The sequence below is a fragment of the Colias philodice genome, chromosome 3 (genome assembly GCF_061535455.1).
Source record: "Colias philodice isolate Cphi_HAF_F1 chromosome 3, ilColPhil1 Martin Lab GWU primary, whole genome shotgun sequence".
In the NCBI taxonomy this organism is placed as follows: Eukaryota; Metazoa; Arthropoda; class Insecta; order Lepidoptera; family Pieridae; genus Colias; species Colias philodice.
This window is the reverse complement of record NC_143088.1, coordinates 10,438,590-10,453,522: the sequence shown is the minus strand read 5'-3', so window position 1 is coordinate 10,453,522 and position 14,933 is coordinate 10,438,590. Positions and strand designations below refer to the sequence as shown.

General features: G+C 33.6%; 1 protein-coding gene across 1 annotated transcript; it reads right to left on the bottom strand.

Annotated features, from left to right (window-relative positions):
• Nucleotides 1-5,293: 5,293 nt before the first annotated feature.
• LOC149489996 (gustatory receptor for sugar taste 64f-like) lies at nucleotides 5,294-13,239 on the bottom strand. Its single transcript, XM_089715037.1, has 9 exons — nucleotides 13,203-13,239; nucleotides 11,813-11,989; nucleotides 11,320-11,438; nucleotides 10,649-10,771; nucleotides 9,782-9,936; nucleotides 9,474-9,530; nucleotides 8,985-9,147; nucleotides 5,814-5,903; nucleotides 5,294-5,359 (listed from the first exon to the last, which is right to left on the bottom strand). Exons 1-9 carry the CDS (start codon nucleotides 13,237-13,239, stop codon nucleotides 5,294-5,296), a joined length of 987 nt encoding a protein of 328 aa, XP_089571163.1.
• Nucleotides 13,240-14,933: the final 1,694 nt, after the last annotated feature.

The following is a 14,933-nucleotide window of genomic DNA, read 5'->3' as shown; positions in this document are numbered from 1 at the left end:
TAACGAATTTTGTTAAAGGTCTTATGATATTTTCTTATTTTTATATGTAGTCTTCCTCTTTTTCTTTTTCGTATATTTTGCTTGTCAGTCATAGAGTAAAATAATTTGGAAAATCCAAAAGTGCACGCCTCATAATTTTTTTTTAATAAATATTTATTAATTATTATTTTTGTTTATTTAATAACAATTAAACCACATCGAATCAGACCCTGAAAAATGAAAGGGTTCTATTCCTGAGCATACTCAAGCGTAAGAGAAAAAAAAAGACTCGATTAGTAAAGTATTTCGGTCGCTATCGTGTTAACAAGAAAAAGGATCCGCACATACAGACACACGGACGTCCAAGACAGAACTTTTTTAAACTGTTTTTTAACTAGTTTAAATAACAAAAATGACATCAAAAATATCATGAACGTTAAAAATAGTGTTTTTTCTTAATATGTGTGTGTATGTATTATCTTACAAGTGCAATGTATGATACATAAAGACATTTTAAGTTTGAAAAATCAGATGTTTTGCGCGAAGTGACAGTAGTACCCACCTCAACGCTTCGCTTATGAGGCGTGCAATAGAGGCCAGTCTGTCTGTAAGGAGGCTAGTCGCGCCAACAATTTATATATAACAGATTTAAATTATAATATATTGTTTTATTAGATTTTCGTACTTCAAGACATGTCCAATCATGTGTTTTTCATTACGTCGACCATTTTACAAGTAATAATGTTGTTCAGTTTCATGGGCTAAACACACCCTTACCCACCCTTTACCCCCTCCCTTGCCTCATATGGTAGGTACCTATCTACACCTATTAAATTTATAACCACCACCAACCACCAACTGCATAAATAACTTTGTAATCCCATATATTTATATGGGATTACAAAGTTATTGATGCAGTTGGTGTATTTGGAAAACTGGACCGAAATTACAAAATATTTAAGTTTTCCCATGATTAAGACACTAAACTCTATATGTATTCCAAATATGAAGCTTCTAAGTCTGCTAGAAGTGCCTTGGACTTTTGATGATCGGTGAGTCAGTGAGTGACGAAATTTAGAAACTTTAACAAGTTGTCATTCTTAAACTACTGGTTCAAATTGACTGAAATTTTAAATATTCCGTGTTTATACAATGCCGGATTAGTTACTGAAGATTCAGGTTTCTTGCTTTATCCACAACCGAATTATAGGGGGTCGAAAAAGGCCCGAATTGCTTCGAGAAAAGGATGGTACGGCCGTGCCGCTTTTTTTTTGCTCGACTTGGCGGGGGCACTGCCGTGCCCCCAGAGCTGAATAATAAATCCCATCAAAAACATCCTGTAAAAAACCCAAGTCTCGCAGCTCAGTCTTTCTACCGTCAAAAGTTGTGAGATCCATGTAATACCAAGTCGGTTAATCTATTGTCTACTTGAAGGACCTTCTGTCTTAAGTTATTACATAAGTTATTATCATGCCAATATTAAAAATATTTAACGTTTTAAACAAATAGATCGACTTGGACATCGCTTGATTTGATTATTAGTATGTATCACACTACACAGCACGACGGGCCAGCGACCAACAGGAACGAGAGTTTCAATCGCGTGAGGCGCGAGAGACTAAAGAATCTAATATAATATTGTAATATTCATTTTGTTTTCATGCGATGTCCAAGTCGATCTATTTGTTTAAAACGTTAAATATTTTTAATATTGGCATGATAATAACTTATGTAATAACTTAAGACAGAAGGTCCTTCAAGTAGACAATAGATTAACCGACTTGGTATTACATGGATCTCACAACTTTTGACGGTAGAAAGACTGAGCTGCGAGACTTGGGTTTTTTACAGGATGTTTTTGATGGGATCTCACTTCTTTTTGTAGAGCCTTTCTTTTTGATACCACCACCAACCACCAACTGCATAAATAACTTTGTAATCCCATATATTTATATGGGATTACAAAGTTATTGATGCAGTTGGTGTATTTGGAAAACTGGACCGAAATTACAAAATATTTAAGTTTTCCCATGATTAAGACACTAAACTCTATATTTATTCCAAATATGAAGCTTCTAAGTCTGCTAGAAGTGCCTTGGACTTTTGATGATCGGTGAGTCAGTGAGTGACAAAATTTAGAAACTTTAACAAGTTGTCATTCTTAAACTACTGGTTCAAATTGACTGAAATTTTAAATATTCCGTGTTTATACAATGCCGGATTAGTTACTGAAGATTCAGGTTTCTTGCTTTATCCACAACCGAATTATAGGGGGTCGAAAAAGGCCCGAATTGCTTCGAGAAAAGGATGGTACGGCCGTGCCGCTTTTTTTTTGCTCGACTTGGCGGGGGCACTGCCGTGCCCCCAGATTCAGTAAGACAAGAGTATGCATCGGTTTTCAGGTGTTAAGGCGAAGCTGTGTGATACATTTTATAACTTTTATCGAAAAACACCTGCGCCTTGTTAAAGCCACATACATAGTTTGCATAAAGAAATGTAATTTAAAATGTAAACGCAATAAATAGTTATAATTTATATGGTTCTTTTAATTTAATTTATCTCTGTCTGAAAATGAAATATCTGCAAAATAAATTGCTTTTAAAATAAAATTCAAGGACTGAAGAGTATTGATGTAAGACGTGCATCTGTGAATAAGTTGTGCTTTTAATCAAGCGTTAAAAAAACCATATTGAAAAGATCTTGATACCTACCTGACATTCATAAGGTAAATTCTTTTTAATTTATAATACTAGATGCTCCTCTCAATTGAAATTGAGTTTCAAACTTACTATGTAATACTGAGTCTCAAAATGACGTTGAAAAGCGCTTCTAAAAGAGTCTTGTTGAATGAAATATTTGAGCTTTAAAAAGTCACTCACATTTCTAAACATCTACATGTAAATCGTCATATAAAGAGTCATATGTAAATATTACAATTTTTTCTAACGTTTCTTTATTTTCAAAACGAGGAAAAATCCCTAATTCACCAACCCACGTCATATAAAGCACCTCAGGCCTTATAACATGACACATGGGGTCTTCAAGGTTGTAATTTGTCAAAACACCGCCACGGTTTTGTTAAATGCTGATTCAAATTTCACCTCTCATAAAACAGTGAGTAATTTTATAAAGTCTTGCCCTGCCCTGTTTTTTCAAATAGTATTTGTACATTTAGCTTAGTGAGCTTAATGAGTAAGGATCAGAAAGAGTTTGTTACATAGTTCAACTTCTTCTCTGCATATTGAACAAAAACATTGTTTATCTCAAAGTGATAAGTACCTCCAAATTTCACTATCAACTCCAATAACTATATTGCACACATAGATAATATAATATGAACGGAACAACACTTGACAATACCATACAATTTAACTTCCTCTGTCTTCATTAAATCATCGTAAATTTCAAGTAATATTCCAATTAGTTCAGTCAATTTCCGACAAATTTATTCCCAGTCATACAATGGAAATTTTAATTAAATGAAAATGCCATTAAGTTTGATTTTAATCATGAACACTTCGGTAATGAAGCAATATTTGTCTTCGTCATAATCAATGATTCCGGCAGCTCAATCAAGAGATTAATTTTGCTTTTATAGCCTTCATTTCGATCGATCATTACTTGTTACATCAATGGATATCGGGAAATTGATAAAATACTCAAAGAACCAGATAGTAGAATGGTTACTGAAGATTTCAGAAGGGGTGGGAGTTCAATCCCCACGAAAAAACTTAAAAATATTGTGTATGAATTACCTACATTAATTATTATTTGAATGGACGTATATAAACTATGTAAATTACCATAGTGGAATACACGGATAGCTTTTATTTATTTTTACTAGAAAAAATAATAAACCTTATTTTTACATTTAGGTAAAACGATTTGCAATAAAATATGGGATATGAATCCGTAAATCCGAAATTTACCGTGTATTGCTATAAAATTAACTACAAAATAAATTATGTAATAGTTTGACATAAAGTTTTTATTACCTACATCTTGACCTACATTTATTTTATTCTATAAAAATCATATAAAGAGGTATTACAAATAGTTGGAAATAATACATCCGCCTTTTGGAAAAACGTCAACATTCTGCTATCAATCATGAGATTTCTCTGTTAACATCGTATATATTTCCTATGTGAGGGTAAATAAAGACAATTCAATGTTTTGTAAAGGCGGCTACTCATCTATCTGCCGCAGGGGCAATATTGGAACAATCTCGGTTGCACGGCGGTTGGAGTAATTTCAGCTGTTCTCTAAATTGCCCCTGCTTGCCTATACAGATACACATCACAATTAAGGAGCCAATAATTAAGGGTGCAATTCCAATATTGCCCCGGCTGCAGGTAGGTGAGTTGCCGGTTTAAGATTGTTAGTTCTTTTATTTTCACCCATAGACATAAGACCGGCTACTCACGTACCCCTGCCGCAGGGGGGATATTGGTACAATCTCGGTCGGTCGGCGGTCGCAGTAATTTAAGTTGTTCTCTAAATTGGGCCTGCTTGCCTATACACATCACAATTAAGGAGCCAAATTGCAATATTGCCCCTGCTGTAGGTACGTGAGTAACCGGTCTAAGTTGAACATTGCAATGCTGAACAATTGTAGACAACTTTTTCATTTCGGCACACAACAATGTACTTAAACAAACGAAGCCATACAAAAGACAATACAGAAACCGAGATTCACTTCATTAAAACCAATATGCGTTATTACTGAACTTAACAATGCAAAATATCTTTGTAATACTTTTTAACGTGAATGATACTTTAGCGTAGGTAAATCCTCTGCATCGAATGAAGAGTATATTTTAGAATTTCACGTTGTGGATAAAAATTTGAGCAATATTTTATGCTGAGAGCACTAAGTTATTACAATGGATTTAATACAGTGAAACCGAAATGTTGGCGAAGGTGAAGAATCTTCATTTACAGAGTGGCTTGCGTTGGAATTTAACATTTGGATTGTATATTATTAACTGGCACGTCGTAGTTTTTAACGTAAAAAAAAATTGTGGAATTCATAAAATAGTTTTTATCAACGTAGACAAAAATTTTAAAAGTGTACCTAGACGTATCTACCTAAATACCTAAGTGTACCTAAATCAAAAAATTAAAAAAATCCTGGCAAAGTTGTGGGGTTTTACTGTAGGTATTTTGATCCACTATTGGGGAAGGGGCTGTTGATTACCCTGCATTAGATTAATATGACCAGTAACTACTTAGAATGTAGGTACATAATTTATGAAGTATAAAGAGAAATCCCATCTAGGTTGTCATCAATGTTGTCAATGTTGATAGCACACTACAGCGGGCTATCAACATTGAACTGCAGCATCACTAACTCGTAAGTAATTATTGTTCCCGCTACCTGTAAAGTGTAATAAAAAGTTAATATTAGTTTTATAGAACCATCAATAGAATTGTCAATAGTGGTAAGATTAAAACAAAATAAAAAAAATGTACCTAATATAATAAATTGGAAAAGCGACTGTACGTTTGTTTATTTGTTTGTGTTTCACATCGGAACGGAAAAATTTTATTGAATGATTTTTGTATCTGGTGATAGATGTTAAGAAGCGATAGGGATAGAGTAACATAACTTTTTGCCCTGGTGAAACAAGTCATTCACTTGGGAATTTCAGCTGAAATCAAACCAGCTGATCGCATATGTATGTAATTTGTTACTGAGATAGATAATATAGTCCGGACTAGCACATAGCATATAAGCTACTTTTTACATGGATACTTACTATGAGAGTGAATCTATTCATATATTATATAGTCTTATAAATAGTAATATAAATTAATAATATAAGACTCACAGAGAGCACGAGCTGTCGAGTGACGTAGAAAAAATTCATTCCAGTGAGTGCTACTGTATCCCCGTGGACTTGCTCGATGAACCTCTGCACCTGTCATTTTATTTTAATTATTATTTATATTTAAGAAGGAATATATTAATTTTAAAATAAATAAGACATAAAATAATAATATTTTTTTGCCTAAAACTAACCGCTTTCAAATGGATGGTTTAATTTTGTGCTGAAGCACTGGACAATATTTAGGTAAATCATACAAGGAACAAGCTTTCAAATGAAAAAAATTATATCAAAATCGGTTCACCCAGATATTTCTAAGGTTACAAACAAAAAATATATATATAGGTACTTAGTGGAATTGGGAACCTCGTCCTTTTGAAAACATTTAAGTAGGTGTACCTACTTAAAGTTTGCGATATTCTCAACTACCAAATTACAGATACTCAATTCAGCCTTTATAGATATCTGTACTTTCTTCAGTTTTGTTCTATTCATACAATAAAGTATATTTAATTCATTATAAAGAGGTAAGATTAGATTTCTTGTATTGGTTAAAATCAAAACAAATAATACATTAAAATTATTCCGCCAGTAGATAGAGCCTCTAGATTTTTTCATGGTAAGTTTTTCTTTTTTATTTCGGCTCAACCCATGCGGAATCGGGGCGGTATAACAATTTATGGCAAAAGAACTGACAGATATCTACTTAAAATAAGTACCATATTTTTGTATGTATAAAAATAATGATTATGTTATAATTTATTTATTGTGTCTTAACAAATAATAATTTGTTAAAATATCTTCAATTTTTTTTATTAAAATATAACTATTATATTCAGAGAATAATAATTATTATATTTCCATGCTATTTATTTCGTTAGTATACAGGGTGTCCCAAAAAGTAGTGATGAACGGAAGCTGGGAGGTAGAGGACCTAAAGGGCTATCCGAATCACCCCCATGTATGTAATGCGATTTTTCGTATTTTCGGAGTTATGACGTTTTTTTCAATTTTTCACCTATCGCCGAGTACGGTGATATTTTCACTCATGGTGACGTCAATTATTGCGGAAGGTGCTTGATTTTTTTTGTGTGCTAAGCTGAAAGATAGGCCAATTCAGTATGGTAACATTTACTATCGTTAGATCTTTGAATGGAATAAAAAAAAGAATTAAAATGCCAAGAAAGATAAAATTACCCAGTATGTTCTCCACTTCAAGGGCCCGTAAAAAAATAAAATCACATAAAAAAAGTTTTCCATTTGGCTTTTAAAAACTTGCTCTATCTATCAGGTAGCTACCCTGAAAATTTCATTTTATTATTCAGAAGGCTTCAATCGAAAAATTGAAATCTAAATGAGGTAAGTGCAAAAATTGAATTAACATGATGATTAATAAAAACAAATTAAAACCAATAACAAGGTGTTTAATTACCAGAAATTTTTAAAATGACCCCGCTATTGCTCAGTGCAAGTGCGACATCACCGTAAAAAGTTGTCTTTTAAATGTCTGAATGCCCTTTTATCATTTTTAATGGTTTCTTCTGCTACTATGAATTTCCAGGTTATTTCGTTCAAATTGTGGCAGTCTCTCGTCTTTGTAGTATCCCCACGGAAAAAAATCAATAGGGTTTATGTCCGGGGACCGTCGAGGCCAGGCTAAAGGGCAAAGATACCCTGAAAGATGGATTGGTCGTTGCAGCCTGCGCATGCGCTGGTGACGCCTGCCTTAAAGCCTGGCCTGCACGGTCCCTCGACCTAAACCCCATTGATTTGTTTCAATGGGGATACTAAAAAGACCTCGGCTACTTGAGAGAATGCTACAATTTGGACGAAATAAGCCGGAAATTCATAGTAGCAGAAGAAACCATTAAAAATGATAAAAGGGCATTCAGACATTTAAAAGACAACTTTTTACGGTGATGTCGCACTTGCATTGAGCAACAGCGGGGTTATTTTAAAAATTTCTGGTAATTAAACACCTATTTATGGGTTTTAATTTGGTTTTAATGATCATCATGTTAATAAAATTTTTGCACTTACCACATTTAGATTTCAATTTTTCGATTGAAGCCTTCTGAATAATAAAATGAAATTTTTAGGGTAGCTACCTGATAGATAGAGCGAGTTTTTAAAAGCCATATGGAAAACTTTTTTTATGTGATTTTATTTTTTTATGGGCCCTTGAAGTTGTGAACATACTGGGTAATTTTATCTTTCTTGGCATTTAATTCTTTTTTTATTCCATTCGAAGATCTAACGATAGTAAATGTTACCATACTGAATTGGCCTATCTTTCAGCTTACCACACAAAAAAAAATCAAGCATCTAGCGCAATAAGTCACGTCACCATAAATAAAAATCTCATCGTACTCAGCGATAGATGAAAAATTGAAAAAAATGTCATAACTCCGAAAACACGAAAAATCGCATAACATACATGGGGGTGATTCGGATAGCTCTCTAGGTCCTCTACCTCCCAGCTTCCGTTCATCACTACTTTTTGGGACACCCTGTATAAACGGAATAAAATATGCACTTTATATGAAGCTAGTATCTTCCCACGCTATATTCTAATATTGACAAGCAAATAAACTTGCTTTTAACATAAATTCGTATAAACTGGGTTCCCTAGAAAATATAATAGCTTTTCCCTATAATACCCGCCCACTGTACTTTCTTAAGTGTTTTGGTGTAAGTATAAATTTATTTTAGTTCTCTACAATAAAGCAAAATTTCAGCTGCAGCATTTAATCTCTCTTTATATAAATTTCCACTTGAAAATATAAAATCTAACTGTAATATGCATTTCGATTAATCGAATCTATACAAATATTGTAAAGCTGAAGTTTGGTTGGTTGAACGCCCGTATATCTACGGGTCCGATTTCAAAATTATTTCAGTGTTAGACAGCCCATTGATGACCAATAGCGCTGCAATGCTGGTTTCCACAGAGCGAGCAACCTCGCGAAGCAATTCTTGCGCGCAAAGCAGCTTCATCTGTAGGTAATGACGTAGCTCCTCCCAAGGAAGTGACAGTATGACAACTCTAGCGGAAACCCGCCTAATAATTTGCTAATAATTAATGTTTTCGCATACGTTTCGTATGCGAAAACATTTTTCGTAATACTGGCAGTACCTGCCAGTATTTTAATATTATGTATGGTATACACTTACCTCAATACAATAAACGGGTGAAGGCACACTATACAGCGTCGGTGCGACCACTAAAGAAGCGGCGTGAACCTTCGAAGCGATCAGTGACACAGCGAGCGAGCGAGCGAGCACGAACGTCAGTGAAAATGTAAAATACACTATGTGCTCATAGCCATTGAACGGTCTGAAACTATATTATAATATTATATTTATTATAATCATTGCAGCCAAATATTTTTCAAGCTATTGCATAGCTTCTATCGCGGGCCTTGAGCGCGGGGACCGAATCCAGAAATTCTGTAACGAAAAGACCTCGGGCACGGAGGTGTGGCTTGAAGGCATAGCATGCAATAGCTTTACCGCGACAGTCCCCGAGTGCCACTCGTCTTTTTTTTTTAGAAATCAATGACAATTTTCCAAATTTGTCAAACAACCCGGGTGAAGCCGGGGCATACAGCACCTTATACATATATAAAAATAAAACACCAGTAATGAATAATTAATGCATACCCAAAAGAAGGCTCACTACATGTCTTACTCGTATTTTTGTGTATGTTTACACCATTTCTGAAAAAAAAAAATAACGTGCACGTTTAATTTGTAGTATTTCATTCATCTTTTCTTAAAAATTACTCGAATGCTGCAGTTAAACTATTCGCTATTATTCGAATTAGATTATTGGTATCTCAAATCTCAACTTAACTAAAAGTGTTTTAGCTCGTAAGTTATAGATATGTACCAATTTCTATCCAATTATCCACATTCAAAACATAACAGTAAAAAAAAAATCATAAATAACATAATTTTAATATACTTACGCCAAGACATAATAAATGCGCAAACAGACGAAAAATAGATTACTAGCAAAGGCCACAAGAGTGATGCTGTTTATATAATCATCGAATATTTTAACCAGGCGCGTTGCTCTGCTGTAATCTTCTCTGAGGGCCTTCCAAAATGATGATGGCAGATACTGGAGGATATTTAAATAAGAAGTATAATAAGTAATATTGGTGATCATTAGTGAACATTATCATAAAAAGTCATTGAGTTACATGTACTACGTACTAGAGAGGACATCGTTACTACACTATTTATAACACGAGTTAGAGTCAATCGTCTCAAACTCAATTTTTTTTGTTACATTGATTGGTTTTAATTGATAAGTTTATTCATATTTTTAATAAGATAAACAATATTTATTTTTTACATTGATTGTTTTTAATTTATAAGTAATAAGAGGCAGAATATCTACAAAGTGTATGACTAAATAGCCGCCCCGCGCCGCGGCCGTCGCGCTTATCGCACAGATTTTGTTCGTGGTGCCCTCTCTAGTAATAATACCTCAATGTATAAAGTTTAAGTTACTATGTGACTTCGCCTTGTTGTGATAATATATTGTATTGGCGCTGTGGTCTAATGCCGATCATAACCATAAACAAAATTCAACACACACGCATATGTTGTAGATATGCACATGCTTATGTAATACGAGTGTATATTAATTAATAATTTGATAAATAATTTGATGTATTTTTAGGCTATATTAAAAAAAAAAATTTTGAACTCCTGCTCTATATGAGCTAGAATTGTCAACATTTATCGTATTTTTCGTAAAATCGGGATCAAGGACTTTGTGTCACAGATTAATGTATTTAAAAAATATAATTAATGTTGTAACGTACCTGACCTTCAACTGAGATTAATTTCTTATTCACCTGTTCGATTATAGACGTCAAATAGAGACTTAAACAAATGATGTATACATGGGAATAGTTCCAATTCATAGCACTCACCAGGTTTGTGAACTAGAACATAATATTAAGATTGTAGAAAAATTGTTACGATTTAAATATTTATAGATAACTAGCGGTCCGCCCCGGCTTCGCCCGTGGTACATATTTACGTTTTCTCTACATAAGAACCATCCTCGTACTTCAAGGAATATAATAAAAAAAGAATTATCGAAATCGGTTCAGCCGTTCTCGAGTTATGCGCTTACCAACACATTTTGCGATTCATTTTTATATATAAGAAATGTTTAATACGATAAAGAACAACGTAAAATTATTAGCCCGCGCAGTTTTACCCGCCCAAAAACAAGTATTTCTACAGCTTATGTATTATTCTGGTTCGCTACATCATTTATTTGCCAAGTATGTATCAGCAAAATCCGTTCAGTGGTTTTTGCGTGAAAGACGAACAAACATACATATTATACAGATGTAATGAAAGCAAACCTTTTTAAAAATTAGCACTTAAAATCGTAAGAAGCAAAAAATTAGTAAGATAGGTAGGTACCTAATATCTCATATTTTGTCAAGTCAGTTTTCGAAAATTTAAATAATATAATTACCATAATAAGTATTCCGACCACCATATTGTATTCTGACCCCAGTTCAAACATCCGCGGAAAGTGATTATCTACATAGTCTTTTAATAATTGGTCAATATTGTTCTCGCAGTTCATAATAACTGTGAATTTGGAGATAATTGAGAAAATGTGTTCCACTGCAAAAATAAATGTAGTATCTTTAAATTGTTATATTCTCTACAGTTACAAATAACATGATAACGCTAGTGCTGGTTATATATGAAAAGCATATAAGTTTTTATAATATTAGCACACTGTCAGAAGTGAAACTTCTTTGGCAAGTCTCAAAGATACCAAAATCACCGTCTTACTCCATGACGTGACGGTATTGCCGTGACGTGATCTTGAAATTTTACTCAACGCGCCTAAAGAAGTTTGACTTTAAAAAATTACATTGTTACACGTCCTGAAACCTATTAATACCAAAATTAGGTACATTTTATTATTATTATTTTTATTTTAAACAGCTTCTTACTCAAAGCCAGACTCAATGTAGCAACAACAGCGATGACGCACTTGAGACGGATATATGGGTCTATGTATTCGTCCAAGCGAGACAGCAATACTTCCTTACTTAACATTTGCCATCGTCTTGCAAGGATTAGAAAGAGAATGCTGGTAACGAAAGTAGTACAATAGAAGTTGAAACTTGCTGAAAGAAAAACAAAAAATCAATAAATGAATCAATCAATGAATCAATCAACAATCAATCAATGAATCAATCAATTACTTAATAAACATTCATCGAGAAAAATTTTTAGTATAGGACGCTTTTTAGCCAAAAAAAATATTCAATAATACATTATTTCAATATTTACCTATACTTGAAACAGTCACAGACTTGTTTATTAAGTTGACAAAGCTCAATACTGACCCCATGAATTGAATTAAACATATTAACAAGCTGTAAAAATGTCTCAATGAAAAAAAATTAAATCTGAAAAGAAAGATATTTTTTATTCTGAACAAGTAAGTACTATAATAATAGGTAGGTTTGATGACTACTTCACAAAAACAAGACATCCAACCAACCATCCATCATCTATTGATCCAACCAGAAATAGGATCGACTTAGCGCAATCATTGCTATTATTTTCACACTTTTTCTAGGCAGACAGAATATTTAATACCATATCCCCATATTTTCTACTATGATATTACTACTTTGATTAATGATCCCAGCATCATTCTAATACAAGAAGTACATCTATACTAATATTATAAATCTGAAGAGTTTGTTTCTTTGAACGCGCTAATCTCAGGAACTACTGGTCCGATTTGAAAAATTGTTTCGGTGTTAGATAGCCCATTTATCGAGGAAGGCTATAAGCTATATATCATCACGCTAAGACCAACAGGAGCTGAACACTGCGGGTAAAACCGCGGAGCACAGCTAGTAAAGTCATATTCAAATTCCGCTTTGGAAATTGTCCCAGTAGTATTATAATATAGGCAATGCAAATTAAAAAGAACAGATTCAGACCTTTTCTTTTACTCAGAGAACCTTTTAAAATTCTAGTTAACCCAATTATTGAAATCAATTTATAAAGGTTTAGGATTTTTGTAGCTTAGCCTAAATCACGATCTAACAAACCATTATAGACATTTTTACCTCATTCTCGAAATGTCGTTCTCTAGTACACCCAAAACAGGATTTAATCCGAAACATTGACCAGCTATAATTAGCAACCTTGTGGATCCTTGAAACGCTAAAAGTTGGGTTTTGAAGTTGTCTTTTAAATTCAGCTTTGCTTTATTTAAAACTGCAACAAACATTATACGATTTGAAAGATTCATTATTTTGTATTAATTTTAGAGTTCGTTATTCAATAGAATAAACACATATTTTGTTAATTAAACCTTACCTTTTGTGTTTATTAAATTCAGAAACTTATTCTTCATTCTGGCACCTCGTGTTGAAGGATTCCTTAAACAGAAATGATTTTCAATAGGTTTTAATTACTTATTTACAAAAGTAAAAAGAAATACTGTTACAATTACCCATTTTTCGAAGCGATCTCAATCTGTTTCAAATTTATCTTCTCTAATTCTTTATAGAGCTCGGAATGAGACGGTTTTTCTAGAAAAATAAAATGGCTTAAGTATATCTTATTAAATCACCCATTAAATAAATATTCAGAAAGTTTTGATTACGTTGTGTTTTGTCTTTAACGTCGACATAAAAAAGCTTGTTCGACATCGTTCCAATTTTTTTAATTCCTTCTAGTTGGAAACGTAAATCTAAATTGCTATAGTTTGGTTTTTATATTGTTTAACAAATCAGCATTAGTAAGAAATAATTAGTAAGAAAATAGAGTTACAATTATAAAAACACTTTAGACACTTTCAAGAAATATAAACAAAATTAATACAATTAGTAAACTATTAAATTTTAATGAATGGACACCACAATTAACGAGTTGCAGGTAAATATATTGAAATGGAAATCGGTACATGTAACTATTTGACTATATATTTTTTTAACAAATTGTCTATTTAAATTGAATTGACTTTGATTATTTTATTTTGATAAAGCTCTAAATAATGTCCGCCTCGTAAAGTGACATTAATTTTATGTCGCCTCGATAATCAGTAATGTACTCAGAAAATATTAATCACATTTATGAATATTTCAGTGGAACTTTTATCAAAAGCTACGTTAAGGACGAATATACAAATTGACGCGCATCAATTTTACGTTTTGAGTCTTACTACTACACGTGCACGGCTCACACACACAGCGAAATGCGAGAAACGACGAAATTATGACTAAACTGACACGACTTGATAATTGAACTTATTTTTATTGCCATGTTTTTTTTTTTTAAATTTACTTTGATTTGTTTGTAACGTTGAATGGTCACAAAAGTAGATACCATTTACCTAATTTCATTGGACAGTGATTGATTGGTAAACAAGTACTTGCCAAAGTGTACTTCGAAGACGGCTACTGGAACTAATAGATGATTAGAGCTACGTGTACCAAGTTTGGGCTCATTTTGTTAGTTATGTTGAGACCTTACCTCCGGACTTGATGGAGTGACCTGAAGGTGTACTTCGAAGACGGCCACTGGAACTAATAGACGAGTAGAGCTAGGTATGCCGAGTTTGGGCTCGTTTTGTTAGTTACGTTGAGACCTTACCTCCGGACTTGATGGAGTGACCTGAAGGTGTACTTCGAAGACGGCTACTGGAACTAATAGACGAGTAGAGCTAGGTATGCCGAGTTTGGGCTCGTTTTGTTAGTTACGTTGAGACCTTACCTCCGGACTTGATGGAGTGACCTGAAGGTGTACTTCGAAGACGGCTACTGGAACTAATAGACGAGTAGAGCTAGGTATGCCGAGTTTAGGCTCATTTAACTCGGCATACCTAGCTCTACTCGTCTATTAGTTTCAGTAGCCGTCTTCGAAGTACACCTTCAGGTCACTCCATCAAGTCCGGAGGTAAGGTCTCAACGTAACTAACAAAACGAGCCCAAACTCGGCATACCTAGCTCTACTCGTCTATTAGTTCCAGTAGCCGTCTTCGAAGTACACCTTCAGGTCACTCCATCAAGTCCGGAGGTAAGGTCTCAACGTAACTAACAAAACGAG

Bases quoted from the DNA above. Each gene is read 5' to 3' on its own strand.
- LOC149489996 (XM_089715037.1), bottom strand. From the start codon at position 13,239: ATGAAGAATAAGTTTCTGAATTTAATAAACACAAAAG. The intron at 9,937-10,648 runs GTACGTTACAAC...AATATCCTCCAG, and splicing joins TAATCTCAGTTGAAGGTCAG to TATCTGCCATCATCATTTTG. The intron at 5,360-5,813 runs GTGAGTCTTATA...TACACTTTACAG, and splicing joins CTCGACAGCTCGTGCTCTCT to GTAGCGGGAACAATAATTAC.